Source organism: Phyllostomus hastatus, unplaced genomic scaffold (genome assembly GCF_019186645.2).
Source record: "Phyllostomus hastatus isolate PE091 unplaced genomic scaffold, TTU_PhHast_1.1 phas_scaffold_93, whole genome shotgun sequence".
In the NCBI taxonomy this organism is placed as follows: domain Eukaryota; kingdom Metazoa; phylum Chordata; class Mammalia; order Chiroptera; family Phyllostomidae; genus Phyllostomus; species Phyllostomus hastatus.
Genome location: NW_025334042.1, coordinates 9,966,608 through 9,992,291, shown reverse-complemented (window position 1 = coordinate 9,992,291; position 25,684 = coordinate 9,966,608). Strand labels below are relative to the sequence as shown.

The 25,684-nt window shown below is 42.0% G+C and overlaps 1 protein-coding gene across 2 annotated transcripts in view; it reads left to right on the top strand.

Moving 5' to 3' along the window:
• The first annotated feature begins 2,745 nt into the window (after positions 1–2,745).
• Positions 2,746–25,684, top strand: part of TBC1D30 (TBC1 domain family member 30) — a 78,012-nt gene continuing 55,073 nt past the window's right edge. The window contains exons 1-2 of one of the 2 annotated variants that reach the window (XM_045829872.1): positions 2,746–3,554; positions 7,240–7,404. In XM_045829872.1, the coding sequence (XP_045685828.1) occupies positions 3,119–3,554; positions 7,240–7,404 (601 nt within the window). In that variant the 5' untranslated portion in view covers positions 2,746–3,118. The remainder of the gene's footprint in view (positions 3,555–7,239; positions 7,405–25,684) is intronic. The other variant, XM_045829871.1, reaches the window with a different exon arrangement.

The following is a 25,684-nucleotide window of genomic DNA, read 5'->3' as shown; positions in this document are numbered from 1 at the left end:
GGATTGAGCACCAGCCTGCAAGCCAAAGGGTTGCCAGTTTGATTCCCAGTCAGGGCACATTTCTGGGTTGCTGGGCAGGTCAGGTCCCCCGTAGGGGGCATGTGAGAGGCAATCACATACTGATGTTTCTCTCTTTTCTCCCTCCCTTCCTCTCTGTCTAAAATAAATAAATAATCTTAAAAAATACATTTTTCACCTAGAAATGGACATAAACAATAAATCATGGGTTGCATAGTGTATGTTGGCTTGCTAACCCCAATCACAGCTCTTTCAAAGCAACTTATGTAATGCTTTTGAAAGCCTCCCTTTTTTCTGTCTTTATAAACTCTGTCTCTTTCTCCTCAGAACACATTGGGTTTCTACCCAAATCTGTGAATTCTAGATTTGCAATTCCTAAGACCCTCAAGTAAAACTTTTGTCTTGCCCTGGATGGTGTGGTTCAGTGGACTGAGCATCAGACTGCAGGACTGCAAACCAAAAGGCTGCCGGTTTGATTCCCACCAGGGTACATGCCTGGGTTGTAGGTCAGATCCCCAGTAGGGGGCAATCGAGAGGCAACTGGTCAGTGCATCTCTCAAAAACCCCAACTTTTGTCTGCTTTGCAGTTCTTAGTCAAAACTGATTGACACTGGCAGAAGACATAATAAAATAAATCAGTAGATGATATAGTATGTTGGGCAGTGGTGAGTATTATGGTGAAGAAGAGACCAAGGAGTGGGGATAAGGGCATACTGGGAAGGAGTAGGGGAATAAATACATGCAGGTATTTGGGGGAAGATCATTCTAACACATGCAATTCGCTTGAATTTGCTTTCCTTATTTTATTTTGCCAATTTCCTCTCCTTAGGCAATTTGATAATGATGGAGAATGGGACATAATTTTCAAGTTCTGATTAATTTGTTGTAGAAATGTTGACTGTCAGTGACCTGCTGTTTTTCCTGGTCTTTTTCACCATTCCCTTTAGCTCATTTTGAGTTTTTTTATCCATAAGTCTTAACAGAGATACCATAGATGAGGATGGTGCTGAGGACTAGCAGGTATCACATCTCCTACTGGGCTGAAATAGAGAGAAAAGGCTGGGAAGTCAACTAAGAAAAGAGATCCGATTTCAGTGTTTCCCTTAATACAAGTCCTGCTTGTTGCAAACTTGGGCATATGAAGGAAGGCTCCCAGGACCCTACTCAATACTAGAGACAGCAGGGAAAAAACTTTAAAAAGAAAACCATAACAAAATAAATAATCCTATTCCATTTATTTCATATATTTTAATTAAATGGATTAGTAGTAGTTAACACAGTTATACAATATTTCTAGTATAATTTTAAATTACAGATACCTAAGGGAAAAGTTCTAAAACTTCTACTTTCCTTACCTGAACTCCAATTTCAAACAGGGTCCTACTGTTCTGACTCTATGTTTACATGTATTGTGGGGGTGGTGCGGAGGGACCCCAGGTTTCCACCTGGAGGCCAAGGCTCTGTTCTAAAACTGCCTTGAAAAGTAGAAGGGTGCTGAAGGAACATCTAGCACCACCATTGTTCACTGGGTGCATAGTTGCTTCTTTTACAAATTCGGCACGCACTGAATGGCATTAGGAAACACGTGTTCGTCCATAACGAAAGCTAGACTTTGGCTTTAAGAAAAGTTCAGTTGGTCCTGGCTGGCTAGCTCAGTGGATTGAGCGCAGGCTGTGAACCAAAATGTCGCAGGTTTGCAGGTTCGGTTCCCAGTCAGGGCACATGCCTGGGTTGCAGGCCATGACCCCCAGCAACCGCACATTGATGTTTCTCTCTCTCTATCTCCCTCCCTTCCCTCTCTAAAAATAAATGAATAAAATCTTTAAAAAAAAAAGAAAAGTTTATTCTTCTTTGTGAATGGGCAGTTACTTAAACTCTGTGCTTCAGTTCCCTCATCTGAAAAGTGAGGATAAAACAGTACTTATTGTATTTTGTCCACGTTTTGTGCTCATTACATGTGGAATTATTATACCTACGGCATGTCATCATTATACCCATGTGTAATGCACATCCTTACTTTTCCCTCACAAATTTGGGCAAAACCGTGTGCATTACACATGGCAAATACAGTGCCTTTGTAACTGCATAATGATGTTAATTTATTGTGGTAATGATTTCACAATATATAAAATACAAATTAGTATGTTGTACACCTGAAACTAATAATGTAATATGTCAATTTGACCTCAATTAAAAAAACCCCTGCTTTATAGGGTTAAAGTGAGATGGTGCCCCGGGCTCTATTTAAAAAGAACAGTGCCTAGCACAAAGACACTAAAAAACGCTGACAATTATAACTAAATTTGCAAAAGTATCTACACTGGAGGGGTACCTCAGAGTTCTTCTGTTGAGGACTTCTGTAAACAGACATCCCTAAGGACACCATGTAAAGTTTTGGGTTCACTGTGAGAACCAGCTACATCGCTTTATTAGTTTGGTCGTTTCGTGGGTATTTACTAAACCCTCATTCTCTCGTCGGTCTTGTGCCAGGAAATAAGTTGACTTTCATCCAGTGCTTTCTTTTTCACTGACGGTCACAGCTTTATTACATGTCAAGTAGATGCTAGGGCTTCCGAAAATTATCGTCAGCAACTACACTACCAACAGCTCGAAGGGCGCCTAGGTCTGGTGGGAAGGCGACGCGGGCTGGGAGTCGTGCCCCGGATTGTGAAGAAGGGAGCCCCGGGCCGCTGCCTATTGATCGGTGTCCAGAACACTGCGGGGCATTATTTCAACCGGTGGCTGAAGACGCTGCAGGAATTGCTCTCTTTTTGAATTAATCACGTGCTTAAAAGTGAAGGCGGCAGCGGCCAGAGCGCCCTTCCCCCTCGGGCCGAAATCGGGCCTCACCTGTTGCAGGTGTCCCCCAGTAGTCGCGCGGCTTGGCCACGCCGCTCTGCGCGCCCCTCGGAGCCGGGGGACGGTGACTCTGACGCTGGCGTGGGGAGGTTAGACGCCCGGGCGGGGGGGGATCCCGAGCCCCCTAGCACCGCGCCTGGCCGAGGGCACCTCGCGGGGAGAGGCCGCGCCTCCTCCCGGAACTGGCCGGCGCGGCGGGGCGGGCGCTGGGGCAGCGGGGCCGCCGCGCGCGCGCCGGGCCATGGAGGTCCTTCCCGCAGGAGGAGGCCGGGTCCTGCGCTCAAAGCCCGAGGCGAGGCCGGAGGACGTCGCGGAGGAAGCGGCTCCTGAAGTGCCCCGGGCTCCATGCCTGCGGGGGGTGCCCCCGGGCTCCTGGGATTCCTGGGAGGGCGAGGAGGACCCGCAGCCCGCTGAGCCGCTCGGCGGTCGCACCAGCCGCACGGCGTCCTTGGTGAGCGGGCTGCTCACCGAGCTCTACAGCTGCGCTGAGGAAGAGGAGGGGGCCGGCGGGGGCCGAGGGCCCGCGGCCCGCGGCGACAGCCTCGATAGCTCCACCGAGGCCTCCGGCTCCGACGCGGTTCTGGGCGGGCGCGGCGGGGCGGGCGGCTCCAGCGTGCTGCAAGAGCTGCAGGAGCGGCCGAACCAGCGGCACCAGAGGCAGTACCTGCAGCAGAAAGGTGAGGGCCTGGGAGGGGAATCCTGGAGGAGGGGGCGTCCGGGAGCCCGCCCCTGCCGGGTCTGCCCCGGCTGCAGCGCTCACCGGTGCGTATCCGGGCTGAATGAACCAGCGCACAGACACCAAGTTTGCAGGGTCTCCTTTCATCTGTCGCTGGCGTCCACAGGGTCACGGATGCATGAGTGGACGTATTTCTCGTCTCCCCCACCCCCAACCCCTTCCAACAGTCGAGTGGAGCAGCAGTGGTGGGAGAGGTAGCGGCGGGTCTCCACCCCACCCCACCCCAAGTGTTTGTGGCGTCTCAGAGGGGCTCGAAGTCGAATTTCTAATTTCTCCAGAACAGCTGTGAGGACAGGTTTGGAGTTTCTGATACGTGCATGTGAAGTCCCAGAGGGCTCCGGGAGAAGAGAGGCGCCTGGGGCTTTAACAAACAATAAAGTAATAAAATCAATACAATAATCCGCCCCGCTGGTCACACCAGTTGGATAGTGTTTTGCCAGTGAGGCAGAATAATGCGATAATGCGGTTTCTAAGGAGAACGAGTGAATTCCATTTCTGCCAAACGTCTGGTTTCAAGCAACTCCCTGGCTGGCGTTTTTATTAGTGGGGGGCCCTGGAGTGCTGGCACCATCACGGGAGTCAGCTGCTGGCGGGGACCTTCTGTTGGAGAGGTCATGCGAAAACGGCCTTGGTTTTCGGGGGAGAGGCTAATTGGGTGTTTTTCTTGCTATCAGACTCTGATGCTGTGCCCTAACTGAGATCCCCCCCCCACCTCAACTGTTCATAAATAGCTTTTCTTTCTGGTACAAACACAATTATTGCAGTTGTCTTTTCAAAATAGATGTAGCAAGGCCTTGATTTACAAAATGAAGTGAGGTGTGGAAAACATGCTAAGCCACCACCACGTTTCTCCAATTAATGTCCTTGTGCTAAATAACCAGGGGAGAGGGGAAAGAGAGAATTCATACTATGTAGAATGACCTCCTGTCTCTTCTAATTGAGAAATCAGACTAGCTGTTTCCAGAAAACGAAACAAAACAAAACAAAAAACTAACCAGAAAAGGAATGATTCTGTCTGCTTTATCAAATCTATGTAACAGTTTTTAGCTTCCTCTTTTGGCTTCCTAGCGATGATTTTTTCCCCCAGCTGATTGTTACAAATGACTTCCACCTTCCTCCTCCTTCCCAGGACTTTGCTGGAGTTGTGCCATTTCATTTTATACAGTTATCTGGCTGTTCTCAGAATGTCTGTTTATGCCTGTAGTTCCATAGGGCAATAGTTCTTCACAATCTAACAAAACCATCTCTGAAGAATTATGATTTGGCTTTCTGTTTTCCCATGGCTGTTCACTTTTCACTACAGAGCAAATTTGGAGGATTAGTAATTTCCTTTTGGAAGAGGGAATTTGGCAAACTAATGTTTAAGGAAGTGACAGTGTAGCTTTTTAAAAAAATTTTACCTATTTATTTTTAGAGAGGGAAGGGAGGGAGATAGAGAAAGAGAGAGACAGAAACATCAATGTACGGTTGCTGAGGGTCATGGCCTGCAACCCAGGTATGTACCTTGACTGGGAATCGAATCTGTGACACTGGTTCGCAGCCTGTGCTCAACCCACTGAGCTAGACCAACCAGGGTGTGACAGTGTAGTTTTGCAAGTGGATTTCAGATGAGTGACCACTCAGTAATCATTCATAAGACCTGTAAGACTCCGACCTTTATTTATTTGAGGCACCAACATGGTTTCTCAGGGAATCTACGCTCTCGTCTCATTGTTTTCCTTTAGAAATGAACTTTGGAGTCAGAATGCTTGACTGATATCCTGCCACTGTTCCTTACTAACTGTGTGGCCTCAAGCAAGCGATTTAACCTGTTTGTGTCCTTTTCCTCTCTTATAAGTAGGGATAACAATACCTGCCTCAGAGGGTTGTGAGAATTGTGTGAGTTAATGTGAAATTCCTTAGAGAGGAAATTGGCCACTGTTTATCATTTGATGATCTCATTTTCCCTATTTATTTAACACTGTGTTAGGAGCTATAGCTCACACCATGGGGCAAAGATAAACAAGACTTTATGCCTGTCTTCAAAATGCCTATGTACCAGCAAATTTCCAAACTCTGAAGGTTTTTCCTGTACTGGACAATATGTGTAATTCAGAGACCCACAGAGCTGTAGATACCTTAAGAGTCACTGACAATGACTCCTGTGGAAGATAGTACAATTTAAATACAAGATGATGATATTCCTACCCCGAGAAGGACAATTTTTAAACATTCAGAAAACGGACATTTGCTCTCTCTGAAGGAATCTAAGAGTGAAGACCCTTGGATCTCCTCCAGTAGCTTGTTCTCATGTTTGATCATCTTTTTTGAACCCAAAGAGTTTCATTTAACCTAAGTGAGCTCTTACTTCCCATTATATCCCATCGTGTTTGAACTCAAGGTGAGAGGAATAACCACTCTTTGTTCTCATCTTCATAGACATTCCTTAATCTTATTTAAGTCCTATTTATATTAGCGTTTATAACAACCATTAACAACTGTTTCTAGAATAATCTTGCATTCTAAGCATAATTTGAGACCTGGAGCACTACCTTGCCTAAGATCACACAGATGGTTGGTCGGTCCAAAGGAAGTTTGACCTTGTTCACTCAAGGTCAAATGACATTTTCCAAATGATGTGGTCAGCTATGGCCACCGCTAAAGCACCCTCCTGCACTTCTCTGAAACAAGACCCCAAATGCTCACTCCCTGTGACCTCTGAAGTATTTTTACTACTTTTGAACATTTCTTTTGTTCTCTTCTGGTACTCTCTGGTTTCTCCAAATCGTTTTCAACATGAGTAGATCCAGACTCCACACAGGATCCCCAGTGAGGGCCTGGCCAGTGCCAGGCTGCATGGAAGGCTTGCCCTCCCCTCACTACACTGACTTACGATAACATCAAGTGTGGCGAACAAAACTCCCAAATTGTAATGACTGTTCATATAAAGATTGCTGATATTTCTGATTCAAGTCTTTTTTTACTTGTAGAAAACTGCTGTTGAGAATACTAGCTTTTGAATGCAGAATTATTTTTCATTTATCTGTTTAAAGGAAATGCATTTTCTACATATTTGAAAAATTACTGAGTCTCTAAGATACCTAATAGTCAGGGTATTGGAAGACTGTGTATTTAAAACAAAACCAGGATTTTCACATTTGTCTGCCTTAGAAAATGTGTTAGTATTATTTACTTTTAACTGATTATTTATAAGCAAAAGTGAATACTTTTAAAAATAGTTGTTATCAGCTATTAGGATTATCATTGATGTAACAGACTCAAACGATTCTTTTCTTGTAGCTTTGCCTCTGAGCGCATTAATGATACAAAATGTACATTCCAGTTTTCAAGCACTGAAAGGCAACTTTGCAACCAGAGCTAAATATGCTAAAAGTAAGAGACTTGCTTACATGTTACAGGATCAAATTGATTTTACAGTAGTTGTCTCATGGATAGAGTGGAAATGGATGAGTGACTTACTGGATCAGAGTATCTTCACTGACTAAGTACACATAGTCGTGGGTGAGAACTCAGAATTACTTGCTTCAAGTAGATGCTCTAGATAATTTACCTTAAACGACTAGTATCATGTTGGTACTTGTATTCCTCTCAGGGTGTTTATTGCTCTATTTAAAATTTTCTAATAGGCACTAATGAACTGAAGATGATCCTTCGAGAGCTTAAGAACAGAATTGGTATTCAGTCGGCGAAGTTACTCCGGCAGCTGAAGCAGAAGGATAGGCTCGTGCATAAAGTCCAGAGGAACTGCGATGTGGTGACCGCGTGCTTGCAGGCCGTGTCGCAGAAGAGAAGTGAGTGCTGGGGGCGGGGGTCAGCTCTTATGCAGCCTGTGTGCGACTGGCATGTTAGCGAGCTGAGTCAGTAGTCTCTGCATTTCTGAATCTGTTGAAAGGTTTTAAATGGAATGTTATCCCCTCAGAACTAAGAACTATGAATAACTGGTACAGTTTCCAATTTATTTTTCAGTTAAAATGTGTATTTTACATGTCTGATGTTACAAACTTAGTTTTATTCCAGATTTGCAGTAGTACTTCACTGTGACATTGGTTATTTTTACATGATGCTAAATAATAACTGAAATCTTTATTTTAAAAACAGCATCAAATAGATACAACCTAAAAGGCATGCTTTTTTTTTCTTATTCTCTTTGTGTTAATAAGTGAATTAAAAATTAATTTGAAAGAAGGAGACTCTTGTAACAGGATCTTACAACCTGCTCTGAAACCTGAAAAAGACAAAATATTTTAACAAGTAAACCCATCTAGTATGTAATCCATTTGTAACTAAGAGATGCATGGTTTGTTAGTTGAGTTAAAAGTAGTTTAATTACTAATGCATGTCAAATACTAGATATAAAGCCTTGTGAGTTAATTTTATGATTCTCCATGCAGTAGTTTTATGTTTTATTCTGCTAACATTTCCCTATTTTTGTTTTGTATTCTTTGTTAACATGCAGCATGGCAGAACAGTATGTTCAGGTATGGTAAACGTAGGCACCAGTGACGTGTTTTGCTAAAACTCCTGTGGCAGCTTTTCAGGTGCATGTGAAAGTTGCCTCCTATTATTGTTCCTTTACTCTGTCACGTTTTATATATAAAGTGACACTTCCTAGAGTTTTTCTTGTAAGTTCCAGATTCAGATGTATTTCTGTTGATAAAAGAATTCTCAGGGCTTGGTTAGTTTCAGATAACATTAATGACTTAAATTCTATTCTTATGTTTATTATTAAAAGAAAGTAATATGTTTTCTTCCCCTCTTTTATTATAACACTGTTATCCCCAAGTTATTATTCTTGCTAGTTACTAAGTAAGGTTTCAACATAATGTGTGTTAAATACAATGTTGCTCGTTTCTCACAGTGATACAATGGCCCGTAAAGAAGGAGGAATTAATTGAGTAGACTGTTTTCGAAGGGAGTTTTTTCCAGAGCCAGTTGTCTGAGATGGCTGTAGAAGGAGGGTATAGATATAGCTATAGATGTGTATATATCTATTCAGAAAAAACTGGCATGCATTATAAGCACTTCACATTTTCTTCATGGATTCTGATTAATTCACAAGTGTCCAGTAAACATGTTATTTTCTTCATTTAAGATACCTTGATTTTGATTTTTCTCTTTTCAACTCTTCACCTACCCATTGTTGTTGTTTGTACCAGAAGTTAAAACAGAAAGGTAAATGTGTGGAGTTTGGATGTGTGGGAAAGTGTAAGGGGGCACAAAACCAGTGTCAGGAGACAGGGAAGAGTGTCAGGCTAGCCTAGGATCCTGGGCTAATAATTACCAGGGACTGATAATCATTTAGAATTTGAACTTATTTGCCTGATGAAAGAACCAGCATTTATGTCTTTTTGCAAAAATGTGTCCACAAGCACCAATTTAATTTGTAAGTTGGTGAATGCACACTTCCCATGTATTTAGGTGGTGTGGACTCCATCCAGTGCAGTCTGTATGTTGTGGATGCAATGAACAAATTCACATGGACTGCAGAAGTCCTGTGGAGAAAAAGGGACAGCACAACCACTCTTTGAGAGAGAACACCCTGACCCTTGCCTGGACAGGCTTTTATTGCTTTCTAATAGCATACATCAAAGAAGGTTCTCATTCATTATGCTCAGGTTTGCTTTATGTGATTACTTTTTACAGATAATAAAGGAAAGGATGTTGCTGATTACTTCTTGCAGATTAACAAAGAAAAAATGTTGCAGATGCAAGGGAATGATAAGAATGACAGTCTGGTTATACTTTGTCCTTGGGAGAATTAGCACAGACTTCAGGAAGTTACTTTAAAGATATGCAGTAAACATTTGGTGCTTCAAATCAGTGTGAGGGAGTTTTAGCAAAAGCAAGCCTCAAAGCAGCCTAGGTATAATGCAGGCCTGGTTTCCCACGGGAAAGCTGATCTGTGGGTCTGGCTCCTATGTGCTGACTCGTGCCTGCCGGTTTTCCGATAGGGCTGGGCTACATTCACCATTGCCAAGCAGACTGGTTCCCTATGTTTAGGATTTGTCTCTTTAATGCTAGACAGGGTTTTGCACTTCAGACAACATGAGATTAATGACTCTTTTCCTGGGGAGTTCAATTCTCACCTTGGTAATCAGACTCTTAAATCAAACAATATATTTTTGTTAAGAAATGATGATGCATCAAAATGATCTTTTTCATCATATACTGTTTTATAATGTAGGGAGACAGAAGTTTGACTAGGTAGTTTTTGTTTTAACCCCTTGTAGATCTCCAGAGTTTATGTGATTTGTGAACTAAATGCCTGATTCTAGTAGTTGTATTTTTGCCTTTTTCCTCAAGGTCAGCTGATAACAAATGTGTTTAATTAGAGTTCTAAAGAATTGAGATTTCACTATCCCACTGACTTTCCTTTTTAGCAGTGATTGGCAGTGATGTATTCAAATACAACACACCCATGCAAAAGTCCAGATAACCTTTATTTTTCCCACATGGGTTCAAAGCTCATACATCTTTCCACAAGTGACTTCCCCCTTTCAGAACATGCTATGGAATAAAGCTATTTTAATATTTTTTTAAAGTGTGTTATTTCCTGTTGATACACCAAGGAGGATTTAATAATTTTGAAATAAGAATCATAAGTTAGTGTGGATTATGAACCAAATGACCAGATCATTTTTATTTCTAGCACAGGTGCTGTAACTGCTTAGACTGCATGGTTTCCTAACCAAGCCTTATGGTAGACCCCTTTATTTTAAAACTGGGGTAGGAATAAGAAGAGCGGGATCAATGTTTGCTTATGGAAGAGCAGATGTTCCCCTTATATTTAACCATTCATCTTAGGATAACCAATGTAATATTAGTAATAAAATCAATGATGAGATTGGCAGCAGCTGTAACTGCTCATTACATACATTCTTTCTGCCAAAATGTTGGTTTTATCTCTCATAGCAATTCCAAAAAGGTATGTATTGTTAGGCACATTTTGTTGAGGAACTGAGATTCAGAAAGTTTAATTTGCTAAGGTCACATAGATAATAAGTGGTTCAGATGGAACTGGAACATAGATGTCTCAAAAGTCCACTCTTTTTTACCGTAAACTGATGTAAGAGGGTTCTACTTTTTCTCAGCAATTAGATGGATACTTCTGTAATATTATTGGAATATAGGTGGAACAATAAGAAATTTGTAACATGCATAGGAGATAATACAGTTTTAGGTTTGTGTATTCTGAGTATGAGTCTTTGAGATGTATGTGCTGCGAATACCTTTTCCACTTTTTTTATGGCTTGCATTTTCACTCTCTTCAGAATGACATTGAATACACAACAGTTCTTAGTTTTGTGAGGGGGCACCCAGATTATCTTCTGGAGGGTAGGCCCCTTGTAGTACAGGTTTCCCCTCTAGGTGAGTGTTCTAGGAACCCATCTGTATCAGTGTAGCAGCTGGTGGTGTTCTGAGAGGCTGTGTTTGGCCTCAGTGAATTTTTTTTGAAGACTGTCTCAGCGTGTTTTTCCTTTTCATGATGGGCGATTTACGAGTGCATCTGCCCACACTGTGCTGAGTGTTCAGCAGTTTTTGACCAAAAACAGCATGACCCCTGTGCCCCACCCTCCCCATTCACCTGAACTCACCCTGAACAACTTTTTTTGTTTCCCTGGATAAAAAACATCCTCAGAGGGAAGCGTTTTGCCTATGTGGGAGAGGTGTAACAAAAAACAGCAGAAGCACTAAAAGGCATCCAAATCGATGAGTTCAAAAATTGTTTTGAGCAATGGAGAAAAATGTCTTGATAGGCGTATTGCATCAAGTGGAAAATACGTTGAAGGTGACTGAAGTTTAAACATGCAAGAACAAATACATAATTTTTTATAAATATTGAATAAATTCAGTTTTGGGGGGTCCTTCCTTGTACATAGTTCAATTTATTAGTCTTTCAGCATTCTGCAGGGCTGGCTTCAGGGGCACATATGTGGCTGTGGAGTCACACAGGGTCCCGTGCTCAGGAGGGCCCACTCTCGGTTTCCTGCTCTCTGCTGCATTCTTCAAGTCCCACAAATTATGTAGCCGGTCCTGACTTTATGGCTGGTACTTCTATCCTGTTTAAGAAATCTTTTTTCCCTCTGGTCACTGTCAGCCTGTCTTCTATTTCAATGTCTTTGGTTATATTTTGCTTGTTTCTTTGTTTTGTTGTTTAGGTTCCTGTTAAAGGTGAGATCATATGGTATTTGTCTTTCACTGACAGTGACCAGAGGGGAAAGAAGAGGGAATTTCAGGGGAGAATAGGAAGGGTTTACAGGAACAAATTTAAAGGACACATGGACAAAAAATATGGGGGGGTGGTAATGGGAAGGAAGTGGGGAGGGATGGGTGGGCAGGCTGGAATGGGAGTAAAAGGCAGAAAATTGTACTTGAACAATGATTAAAATAAAAAAAAATCTTTTTTCAATGCCAAACTCATGAAGAATTTCTTCCACAATATTTTCTTATAAAATATTTTATTTATTCATTTTAGACAGAGGGAAAGGGAGGGAGAAAGAGAGGGAGAGAATCATCAATGTGTGGTTGCCTCTCGCGTGCTCCCGACTGAGGACCTGACCTGGCCTGCAACCCAGGCATGTGCCCTGACTGGGAGTCAAACTGGCCACCTCTTGGTTCGCAGGCTGGTGCTCAATCCACTGAGCCACACCAGCCAGGGCATATGTTTTTGAAGCTTTGTTCTTTTGTTTTTATATCTGGCTCTGTATCCACCCGGAACTGATTCACTGTGTGACAAGAGAACACTCTTTACCACTGCTCCGCGGTGCCATTGTTGTATAAAGGCAGGTGTCCGGCGTGTGTCGGTCTCTTCTCGGGCCCTTACTTTTTCTTATTTGTCTCTCCGTGAGCCAATGCAACATCGTCTTATTCCACTTTTAATAACTCTAAATATTTGATAGTGTGGGTTCTTTTTTTAATTTTTTGATAGTGTGTGTTCTTATACCTAGTTCTTCAAGGTTTTTGAGTTATTGGCTCATTGGGGGATTAGTGATAACTTGATGATGTTGATCTTCTAATCTATAAATATGGTGTTTTAAAGTTTATTTGAATAATATTTTACAGGTTTCTGTGTAGAGGTCTTGCATCTATATTTTGCTACATTTATTCTTAAGTAGTTGAGATTTCTTGATGCTGTTTTAAATTGGTATTTTTTAAAAATTAATTTTCTGTTTGTTCCTATTACAGAAAAATATAGTTGTTTTTGCACATGGTCCTTCTAGCCAGTAATCTTACTTTTTCTTTTTTTGATCCCAATAGTTTATATGTAAATTATTTTGCATGTTTCCAAGTATATAATCTCTAGCATCTGCGAATACTGTCAGTTTTGTGGATTTTTTCTTTACCGTTCTTACATTTCTTTTTCTTGCCCTATGCACTGGCTAGAATCTCTACTATACTGTTGAATGGAAGCAGTGATAATGGGATGAAATTTTTGTTTTACATTCAACCTAAGAGGGAAAACTTTTTAAAAATTGTTTCACCATTAAATACAATACTTCTTAAATGTTTTCTGTAGAAATCCTTTATTAAATTAAGGAATTGTTTCGTTCAGTTTGTTCTGTTCACTCTTGTTCAGTTTGCTAGGATGATGAATTTTTAATCATATACTTATTGCTGGTATTGAGATGATTTGTTGAATTTTATATATTTTAGTGAATGGTAAAACATCTTTGCATTCCTGGAAAATTCCTAAACATGTATGTATATTTCTATAATCTGGATTTAGTCTGCTAATATTTTGTTTATGATTTTTATGGCTATGTGATGAGTGAAGTTAACCTGTAATTTTCCTTGCTTGTAATGCTCTTGCCAGGATTTGGGGGCCTCATGAAGGATGTTACAGAGTGCGCCCTCCTTTTCCCTTCTTTGGGAGAGATTGTGTAAGACTGGAATACCATTTCTTCCCTGTCTGGCAGAGTTCACTGGCAAAACATTTGGGTCTGATGCTTTCTTTGTAGGAAGGTTTTAAATTGTGGATTCAACTTTAAACAAAAACAATGATAAGATTAATTGTATTTTCTATTTCTTCTTGTATTAGCTCTGGTAAATTATATGGAATTTGCCTATTTCACATAGACATAATATTTTAGGGGTTCCTTTAGTGTTTCAAGATATTAAAACAACTTCACTGATTTAAACAAGAATTTACTTTCTACTGAAAATATTTTTTAGTATAGACTGTATCGTCATACAAAAGAGTATTCGAATATTATTGACTTTAAAAAAATAAACAGATCTATGTATGTGGATATCTACCTATCAAGACTGAATAATAAATATCAAAGTTAGAAGTCCCTGCATGTGCCTCCCTGGTTGAAATCTCTCTCTCCCACATATATGTTAGTTATTCCCTTGCTTTTCTCCATAGTTTTTCCATCTAGTGTGTATGTTTTTAAGCAACATACAGTTTTGAAACACTGAGTAGCAAGGCCAAGCCTTGTTGTGTAGGGTAAGGGTAATGTCTTTGTTAAATAAAAGCTCTCGGAAGATAAGCAGTCTCTGGTTCACAGAGTCTGAGGTTGGGTTCCCCGAGAATGCACAGGGAGGGACCCATCTGGGAGAGCTAGGGTTATAAATGAGTCCTGTGGCATCTGCCAGGGCTGGTCACTGAATGATCAGCTAGGTCGGGGGAGTGGCCTGCTTTTTATTTTTCATTCAAAGCCCAACCATGACCTTGCTCTTGCTCTCAGAAGTAGGTCAAAGAGGAACAGTTTTGTGGGCATGGAAGGGAAGAGAGAGCAGGCATTTCATGAGAACGCTATGAGATACACCCAGACAATAGTCTGCATCACCTCCCCTGGGCATTCGGTTAGAAAGGCGGCCCAGCAGCAGGAAGCATCTTTTGGTGACTGCCATCTGTGCAAGTGTTGCTTGAGCCATACCGCTCCGGGCTGGACTGGTTGTGCTGCACAGCTCCTGCGCACAGCGGCCCCGTGGGATCGTGGGATCGCCCTTCCCTTTCACGCTGGAGGCTGTCTTTGTCTCTGTCCTGTATCGGCTCTCTCGTGTCCTGTTGTCCTGTATTTTCTTTTCTTCTTTCTTTGATTATTCTTTTTATGTTGTTGCCCATAACTTTACCTTGCCTGTGAGGTAAACTTTTGGAACTTGTACAGGAATGAAAATGTCTTTATTAAATCCTCACTTTGATGGATAGATAAGTCTATAATTGCTTTGTTGACTTTTTGCTTCTATTCTTACTCTTGAGAAGTCAGAAGCCTTTCTGAGGCCTCATTCCCTGTCCTGGACTGCTGCCTTTTCTTCTTTGAAGGCTTGCGGAATCTCTGTTCTTGGTGGTCTAAAAATTCATGATCTTTTTGCTTGGTGTCGGTTTGTTTTCATCCATTATGCTTATTTATTTATTTGTATATTTATTTTTAAAGATGTTATTTCTTTTTAGAGAGAGGGGAAAGGAGGGAGAAAGAGAAGGAGAGAAACATTAATATGTGGTTACCTCTCATGCACCCCGTATTGGGGACCTGGACTGCAACCCAGGCATATGTCCTGAGTGGGAATTGAACTGGCAACCCTTTGGTTTGCAGGCCAGCACTCAATTCACTGAGCCACACCAGCTGGGGCCCATTGTGCTCTTTTAATCATGCAACCTACGTTCTTCACTTCTGCAAAATGTACGTGAATTATTTCTTTGATTCTTTTCCTCCCTCCTTCCCCAACCCCCTGCCATTTCTGTGATTCTATTGTTTGGCTGTCAGAACTGCTGGACTAGGTCTGTAATATTCTTCTGTTTCTATTTTCCATCTCTTCTCCCCTTTTTTTCTTTACTTTCTCAGAAGTTATCTCAACTTTATTTCCCAATCTTGTTATTAAGACCATTTTGGGGGGTTGTTATTTGGATGTTTCTTTTATACAATTGTATCCTTTTCATGTTTCATAGATGCAATATATTTTCTTATTGCTTTAAGGATATTAGTGATAGAGACTAAAACAGACAAACAGAAAAGGAGTTAGAGGAAATAGATGATGGGGGAGGAAAGAAACTTTGAAAACTGCTCTTATATTTAAACTCTTTCCTCAGCTATCTAGTAATCCTTGGCCGTCTGCTCATAATTTATGGTGGGAGTCTAAAATAACAACTTGACCTCTAAACTCCCTGGTGGGACTTACTGACTTTAATCGTCACTGAAGAGTCACCTGGATGGGCTTTGTTATAAAGTCCCCAGGTGCATATCATCTGGTGTTCCTTCTGGGACTGGTCTGATTCCTCAGGGAAGGGTGTTTTGACCTCCTGCTTGGACGGTGAAGGTCCGCGGGGCTGAGACCCGGGGTCTCAGACCTCAGTGCACATTGGTCACTGAATGCCTGTTTTAGGTAAGCTGGTTTTGCAGCAACTCTGTTTTACCTATCTTCAAAAATGAGATCTTCACTCTTTGGCAGGAATGGGAGAAGAGTAAATGATTGCCCAAACTCAGGAAGTAGAGGAGAGGATTGTGGGAGCTGACGGCTTTTCCACAGTTATCTCTGAGTTCTCCTTGTGAAGCCTCCTCAAGGCTGCCTGTGTCTGAGCTGCTTGCTGACTGCGGTGTGATAGAGGTTGGATGTTAGCTTTTCCATGACAATTCGGGATTTGGCTTTCTCAGATCTGCGAAGTCAATTTCTATTTGTCCGTATGCTTTTTAGCTTCAAAATTCTATTGCTGGTGTCTCTGCTTCTCCCCCCCCCCCCGCCCCCGGTCTTTGTGGGTGATGATAAACAAACATCTTTTCCCTGTATTTTTAGTGTGGTTTTGGTGGGGACCAAAATTAGATGCATTTTTTTCTCCAGTTTTACTTCTTAACCCAGATGTGCATATTCCTTTTACATACATTCATTTGTTGTGATAGATGAAAAGAAGTTAGCAGTTTTTCCAGCTTTATTGAGATGTACTTGACATATAAAGAGGTTACCATTTAGATTAAGATAGAATTGCCTTAAACTTGGACCTTGGTTGCAGAATTGTGAATGTTGTCACAAATTTGTTAATATTGATAACAGATTTAAGTATGTTTTGATATATAATTAGCAGCTTTGTATGCCCTGAAGTAACTTAGTAAGAATTTGACTTGGTGAAAGAAACTGGATTATAATCGCTTACAATGTGTTTTAGCAGTAGTTTCCTCCGATTATCTTAAAACTCTTTAGCATCTTGTAACTGAGTTTTTTCTCATTTTTGTCATAATCATTCTTATGCATACTGTAAATTTGCGTACCATTTGAAAGTACAGTAATAGCGTTTGAACCTCCAACTTCTGAGAGATTTTTGTGGCTTTGAAAAAAACAGATGTTTCTTGCTACCTCATTATGAAGAAAACTGGTTTTTATGGGAAAAATATGAATCTCAAAGTCATAATTTAGAGGTAGAAGAGAACTTAAGCCTGATTTCTGCTTATTCCCAACCTGTGGCTGAGCAGATTGACACGTGAAAGAGTAAACAGCCAGGCTGAAACTCACACAGCAGGTTGGTGACTCAGGCAAGAACCAACCCCCATTTCCACCTTGATGCCCTTGTTCTTACGAAAGAAAATTCTGTGTACAGCCAGCAGGGGGAGCTCTCTTTCTCTTTTAAGCTGTCCCAAGAACTGTTAAATTTATGTTCTCTGTGTTGTCAGAGCTTGAAATCCTGGTTCGTACACTTTTTAAAGGTGAGATTTCGTGCAAGTACTTTAACACCCCTGTGCTTCAGTTTTCTCATCAGTAGAAAAGGGGGTGAGATGATAGTACCCACCTCATAGGTCATTGTGAGAAGTGAGTGAGTTAAAGTGTAAAACACGCTTAGAAGTGTTCCTAGCTATAGATTTACTGCTATTGCCACTATTACTGCTGTGGGGAGGTTTAGAGCCTGACTTTTCCAACAACATTTGCATGGTTGCCTTTTTGAAGCAACTGTGAAGGTTGCTAGGGCTCATCACATTAAAAAGAAATCAGTGGGCCCTGGCTGGGTACCTCAGTTGGTTAGAGCATTGTCCCAGTGCGCCAAGGTTGCAGGTTTGATCCCCTGTCAGGGCACATACAAGAATCAGCCAATGAATGCATAAATAAGTGGAACAACAAATCATTGTTTCTCTCTCTGTCTCTCTCTTCCTTTTTCCCCACCTCTAAAAATCAATAAATAAAGTTAAAATTAAAAAGAAAAAAATCACTGGGATGGGACAATTTAAGGAGGAGATATTGGATAATTGTAATTATGGATTTTATAATTTATTAGCTCTTTGGGAAAGGATAGCTTACTCTTCTTCAATAATATGCAAGGAGATTGCTGATTCTTTCTGTGTTTCACTTGAGAAGATGGCATGTGATCATGTTTTTTGGACACATGTTCTATATCAAAGTAGGTAACTGCCTCTGTGTCCCAAGGGCAATAGGAGCAAAGGCAAGAACCAGCAAAATCCTCCTTGAAGCATCAGGAAGCATTTGAAAGAAGAACCAGGATTAGAAGGATGATTGAAATGATTGAATGATAGTAATGAAGGAAGGAGGGCTGGGAAAACATTCCAGGCAGAGACAGTGGTGCAGAGGCTGTGAGAGCATCAGGTTTTGAGGACACCTTTAATTGTCTAGCATTACTGGATGTAACACTGGAGGCCGGAGGGAAGTGGCAGAAGCTGAGGCTGGGGTTCACATTGTGTCCTGCAGCACCATCGCTGAGCTCTGGAGTGGCACAGTTGGATTTGCATGTTTCAAAGGTCATTTTGTCAGCAGGCTGGGGAGGGTGAGTGTGAGGATTATCAGGAGGCAGCTGATGCAGTAAACCTGTAGAATTGATAGGCACTGCGTGAAGGAGCTCTGGGAGTGGAGAGAAGACGAGATATTTAGGAGGGAGATTGGATTGGACTGGGACCCGGATATGGGAGGAGGAGGAATCTGAGGAGAGTTGAAGGCTTGGGGAAGGTGTGGGAGGGACCAGGAAGTGCTTATGGCTGAGCTCCTGGCTCAGGAGAACCATACAAGCCTGCTAGGGAGGAGAGAGCAGAGGAAGACAGGCGAGCTGAGAACCACAAAGGAAGGCAGTGCTGAAGAAGCTGCTGCAGGACAGAGGGGAGTTTCAAGGAGGTGTGGTTTTTGCTTCTATAGAACAATTCTCAAGACTATATAAAGCACATGCACATGCATCTATAATTACTGCAGAGAAGTCAAATAGGAAAAGAATTGAAAAGGGCATTGGATTTTTGCCATTTTAAAATAATGGGAGAGGAATTTCTGTTTCAGTCAAGTGGTGGAGACAGAAGCCTCATTACATTTGGTTTATGCAGCAAGGATGTGATATTCTTTCCAAGGGTTTTTGGTGATGAGATGGGGTGAGGACCAAGCTTGTTCTGCCTTTATTGTATAGAGGAAATGATGAACTTCTTCTCCCTCTGAAGCCCACATTTCCTGTCCTGATTTCTATAAGAGCACCAATAATATTTTCTTATATTTGTTTCCTTTTTTATTATGGTAATTTGCCTCTTTATACCATTGGATATAGATCCTCTGAGGAAAGGGCTAAATCATTTATCTTTTTATTTTTAGTGTCTATTGCAATAGGTACTTGGCATTATAGTCGAGCTCATTGACTGTGGAATGGACAGATAGACAGCTGGGCAGGTAGCTAAACTGAGATCAGATCAAAGTTACTCTGTGTGTGTGTGCACATGTGAGGCAGGTGACTCGGTGAGGAAAGTGACACAGGCTAGCATAGGCTCAGAGATTGTCAACAACAGTACATATTTGGAATTACCACTCTGAGAGGTGGGAAAAGGACTGCTTAGAGAGGAACAGCATCAGGACTGCTGAGATTGGAACTTTTTAGTTAGTAAATGTGCAGGAATTTTGTGATATCATCTTAGATTTTTGGAGCTACAGGAAACCTCAGAATTAGTGTAGTGTACACTGCCCATTGAACACAAGAGACTAGTGTATGTGAACTGCCTTCCTAGCTACACTGAAGGCCATGTGAGAGTTTGGCCATTGGGCAAGTACACATTTATTGAATGATAGTGTTAATACAGTGCTACTTCTACATGGGGGGGTGGAGTGAGTAGAGAATATTAGGTTGTATCATTCTAGTTAGAAAGAAAGTCTGAAAAATTATTTGAAAATGTATGTATCAGACAGCAGGAGAATAGCAAAGACAGATAATTCAGTTGTGTTATCTTTATAGAATATCTCCTTAACAGCATTGTGCAATTGTATCTACCCAATCCCAAACATGCAGCTGACCCTATCTCCCTCCCCAAATCACAGGAGGATTTTTCCTACATGCTCCTTGGCATTTTTGTCATAGTTTTCACTTTCAGTGGATTATATACCTTCGAGCAATAATGTAACATCTTTTTTTTTGATGGCATGAACAAGTAGGTATTTGTAATGAACTCTGTATAGAAATATATTATGGTATCTTTTGTTGGAAAATAATAGTTTCTAGTGAATGCATATCGTGGCCCATGCCCAGCCTTTTAGAAAGAGCTCTTTTTTGATTCTGTCTAATATTACCTTTTTTTTAAAAAAGGTTTTATTTATTTATTCTTAGACAGGGGGAAGGGAGGGAGAAAGAGGTAGAGAAATAGCTAGTAGTTACCTCTCTCATGTGCCCTGACTAGGGACTCGGCCGCAACCCAGGCATGTGCCTTGACCCGGAATTGAACTGGCGACACCCTGCCTACTTTGCATGATGACACCCAACCAACGGAACCACAGTGGTCAGGGCCGATATTGCCTTTTTAACACCTTTTGCAAAAGGGGTGTTCACTCAGGATATGATCACTAAGGCAACATCAAAGTTTGTGGTTTAGCCTGAAGTCTCTCCTAGAAGGGTTTTTGACTTGCATGAAAGGTACTGTAGCTGGGTGCCTTGCTTTTTTTTTTTTTTTGCATGTTTAGTTTCTCCAGCTGAAGGTGGAAGACAGAAACGGTCTTCTTCTCACGTTTAGGTGCCACTACCCAGGATGACCAGCAGAGGGCAGGCTTGCTGTTTTCTCTGATTTGGGCCGTGTACTCACTTCTTCCTGCCCGCCTCTCATATACAGCAGTTTTCTGATTTGTCAGATGACACAGTTTCTGGAATCAGTTATGTAATATATTTAAAAACTAGTGGAAAAAGGCTACAAGGTAATTTCCTTGTTTTCTGCATACATATTGACTCTTTGGGGGCAAATCTCTTTTAGCTCACATGGACTGCCCTCTTTGAGCTTTTTTTGCCCTAATTCTCCTAAGATCTCCCCTAAAGGTGTAAGTGACTCAACCCTTAACCCTTGTAATGTGAGGAGGTTCGTGGTGTGCTGGTGTTGGATGGTGATTTTTTGAGATATAATTAACATATAATACTATATTCGTTTCAGGTGATGTTTCTATGTATTGCAACATAGTTGCCACAGTAAGTCTAGCCAATATCCATCACCACATGTAATTACAGATGATTCTTAGAGGAACATGAAAGAGGCTTCTCATGTTTGATTCCCACACCAAGGCCCACAACGCTGCAGCTCCTCTGCAAAAGACATGGACTTTTGTGTAGCCGAACTGTCTTTATACATCCATATTAATAGACTTTTGTGTTCTTGGAGAGATGTGACAATAATAATCCTCCCTTTGAGAGGAGGAGCTAAGTTTGTAAACAGTGTTGGGTTGTGAGTTCAGGAGTTCTGGATTCTGTTTTAGTACTACTGGTTTTTCTGCAAATGATCCTGTTTGCCTTCGTTTTCCTATTTGTAAACACGGTGTTCTTCCCAGGGACTTACTGGTGACGCTTCTTCAGGGTGTCTCACTGAGTGTTTCTTCTTTAACTCCTTGGTTGTCAGACTTCCATACAGTTCAATTTTCTGTCAGTTCTGGTGGTTTTTAGTTTTTAAATTTGTTGTTGTCCTTCTTTTGGTCGTGAGAGGAGGCACAGTGTGTCTACCTATGCCTCCATCTTGGTTAGAAGTCCTATTGAGAAAAATGCATTTCCTTTTTCAAAGTTTTAGTCACTTTATGAATGGGAGGATTCATCTACATCAGATAACATAACATTACCTGGGAAATGACCATTTCTCTCTGCCATCCCAGGCTGAGCATATTTTTACTTGCAATTTTATCCTTTTATGTGAGTGAAAGTTGAATAATGAGCCAGTGTCATATTATATACAGTCATTGCTAACAGCCAACCCCTCCTGTGGGGGCGGTTTGAAATGTAAAATTTGTTGCACCTGTGTGGACCAGCCGGCTCCAGTATCCAGTGGTATCCATGTCCTCTCCATGGATGGCTGGGACTGGGCTCTCTGAAACTTTCCCATTAAGTTAATGCTCCTCGCACTTGAATTTCAGTCTGCGTTTTCCTTGAAACGATATCTAGAGTATGTGTCAGTGCTGTGAATATAGTTAGGGAATGTGAGCTTCAGACTGATTAAATGACTTGTGTTTTTCCAGTAAATCAACCTAATTCTCCTCTCAATTCATAGAACGATGACATTTGAGATCCTTGGGGATCATCTAGTCCAATGCACTCATTTCACAGACGAGGAAATCCAGGCTCAGAAAGGTTAAATAAGATGTTTGCAACCACCACACACCCTTTAGGATGACTGCTGTGAAGAAGGAAACAAACAAAATGAAAAGTGTTGGCCAGAATGTGGAAAAGATCAAAGACCTTGCACACTGTTGGTGGGAAAGTAAAATAATGCTGCTACTAAGGAAAATAGTATGACAGTTTCTCAAAAATAAAAAATAGAATTACCATATGATCTAGCAATTCTATTCCTGGGTGTATACCCCAATGAATTCAAGGCAGGGTCTTAAAAAGATATTTGTACACCAATGTTTATAGCAGCATTATTCACAATAGCTGAAGGGCAGAAGCAACCCAGTGTCCCTCACAGCTGAATTGATCAACAGAATGTGGTGCATGCGTACAGTGGACTATTATTCAGCCTTAAAAGGCAGGAGATTCTGACACATGCTGCAACATGGGTGAAGCCAGAGGCCAGTGTGCTGAGTGAGATAGTCCAGTCACAGAAAGACAACTCCTGTGTGATTTCACATACATGACACACTTAGAGGGGTGAGATTCATAGAGACAGACGGCAGAGTGGTGGTTGCCAGGGACTGCGGGGAGGGAAGACTAGGGAATTTTTCTTTAATGGGTAGAGAGTTTTTGTTTGATAAGATGAAAGGAATTCTGGAGATGGTTGCACAACAGTTTAATGCACTTAATACTACTGAACTGTACAGTTGAAAACTGTTAATATTGTAAATTTTGTTATGTGTATTTTAATACACACACACACACACCCAATGTGCATGGCCACATGGGGACTTAGTGCATTTCCTCTCAACTCCCTATTCTGTGCTTGTGCTCATACACTCTTCAGGGCATTCTTTCAAAAAATTAATCATGAATCAAAAGCTAAAGCATCCTTCCCCAGTTGTGTACATCACCATCCACAAAAATGATTTCCAGAGTTGATGCTGTTCTGGAAAGTACTTTTGGCCACCTAGTCTGAATGAGGCACTCACTCTTTTCAGGGTCATCCTGGCCATGTGGCATTGTTCTGCTCTGTGTCCTGGCCTGTGGCTTACCCTGGACTATGCCTGGCTAGTCTCTGTAGTCCTAGCATCTAGCTCCTGGCTTGCACAGAGTAGGTGCTTGAGAATGTTTGCCAAAAGATGAACTACGTCTCGGAAGACACTGGTATATGAGAGACATTCAAAAGTGACACCAACTGCTGATCTTGAAAGCTCTGGCTTTTTTGTTTTTAAAGGGGTAGCTCTTGTTTTTTTATTGTAGTAAAATCCACATAAACTTTGCCATTGTACTCGTTTTAAGTGTATAGTTCAGTGGTATTAAGTACATTCATGTTGTGCAATCTTCAGAGCTCTTTTAGCCTCGTACAGCTGAAACTACGCACCCACTGAGCACTGACTCCCCATTCTTCCCTCTCCCCAGCCCCCGGCAACCTCTGTTCATTCAGTGTGTGTCCTTTTGTGACTGGCTTATTTCGCTCAGCATAATGTCTTCAAGGTTCATTTATGTTGTCAGATGTATCAGAACGTTCTTCCCTTTTAAGGCTGCATAATATCCCAGTGTGTATACACACCACATTTTGTTTGTCCATTTATCTGTCTATGGACGCATGGGCTGCCTCCACCCCTTGGCTATTTTGAATGCTGCTGCTGCTGCTGGGCACATGGGGCGGCTCTGACTTTTCCAACCAGGCCAGGCCTCCCTGGTGCCTTCCATACAGCGCCACCAAAAATCATGCCTTTCGTACCCTGAATTCTTCACCGTCTTCATCTTGGATTATTTTTCTCCATCCACCTACTTTCTGTCTTGTTCCAGTCTCTTCAGCTTTGATCTTGTGACTTGTTTTCCTCACTCCAACCCTAAGGCTTCCCTCTGCCCCGAGATGCATACCCACACGCTTGTTTGTGCTTTTGGATCAGTAATGCTGCAGGGCCAGTGTGAAGACCTGCTTCTGTACCTCATATAGTGTTTGGGATCTCGTGATAGGACATCTTCCCTTCCCTTTTCCTTCTTCGCTTTCTCCTACCCTCCAGTCTTTGTCTTGCACTTTTTCAGCTATTCCCATCAGAGAAAGGAGGATTCACTGGCAGCAGCCCTCCCAGTGTCTGTCCATCATGAAGCCCCTCCTTGTCCTTTCCCCCTGCCCTATCCATCTCCCATGATTGCAAGGCCTTGAAGAAATGAAACGTGACCTCCTAGACAACCAGCAGCACAATGCAGCCCCACTCCCAACAGCCCTTGTTAGTGGATCTGTGGGGGGGCGCGGAGAGCAGTCAGTTGTCACGCTCTCTCTCTCTCAGTCCTTCCTTCACTTCACTCTCAGCCGTTCCTTCTCTGTCATTCCCCGAAGCATCACTGGCACGAGGCACCGAGGCACGGTGGAGGAAAGCTGCAGCCTGGAGGGAAATAAGAAATGGCTGACCATTGAATTGAGCCTTAGACAGTGTTGTTCTTAAATGTTCTTTGGCCTTTCTTCCCCTTGGGATTTCTCCCTGACGGTCTTTTCCTTTAGGCTCTAGTGACCTATTTTAGAATTCAACTGTTCTACTGCTAAGAAGCCAGAGGCCTAGGAGCTAGAAAGTGCTCCTGCATCACTGGTGTGGTAGGGAAACTGCCCTGCCCCAGTGTTTCCCTCATGGAAGAGCCAGCCGTAGGTAAGTGTGCTGCCTGTAGCACCCCTCCCTGTAGTTCCGGTTTGCCTGGATGAGGTCAGGCACGAGGGTGGAAGCATTTGCATTTCTCTTTGACTAAAGTTTGTTTCCAGTCAAATCGTACACCAAATTTTGTAATGCGAATGTCGGGCATGTGGCGAGGGGGCATCTGCGGCGCCAACTCCCTGCCCCTGCGCCGACGCTGCCACATCAGTAAGTGGTTAATGAGATTGTTATACTGTGTGTGATATTGAGGAAGGGTTTGCAAACATGTTTTTATTTTTTATTTTATTTCATTATTTTAAATTTAATTTCATTTTTTTGCAAATACATTTTTAAAAGTCTGGGCAATTTGGTTTTTAATCATCTTAAAGTTATCCTAACCCTGAGACGTCGAATAAGACAGCTGCTCCCTGCACAAGAGGGCACACAACAATGGCACAAAAATTATTCAAAACTGATTATCCCCCGTGCTCGTATCATTTAACGCCTTCTCTCTATGCAGAGGGTCTTTGGTTTGTTGGTTTCTCAGCTAATGAACCAGCTTCCTCTTTCCCATTTTACATTTGGCACATTATGTTTAGAAACAAACCGTAGCTGTAGTTTCTTGGGGAACTTCAAGGTGGCCAGATTTTTCCTGAGTGTGTTACAGGGTGGGTTGATGCAGAAAGACATGCCCCATGAAGTCTGCATCAAACCCCATCTCTCTGTGGGCCCCACTGAACGCCTCCATGCCCTGCCACAGGCCATGTAAGATGATAGCTGGTCTTCTGTAGTCCTCACCTGAGAACTGAACTTGTTTGCTTTGGCATCATGGAATTTTTCTGTTCACTGGCTGTGCTGAGCTGACCTCACTGAAGCCATTTATTATCTTGTTTGTTTTAATATGTAAATAAAAAGGGGAAGATACATATAATTTGAGGAAATGATGGACCTTTCGTTTACTTG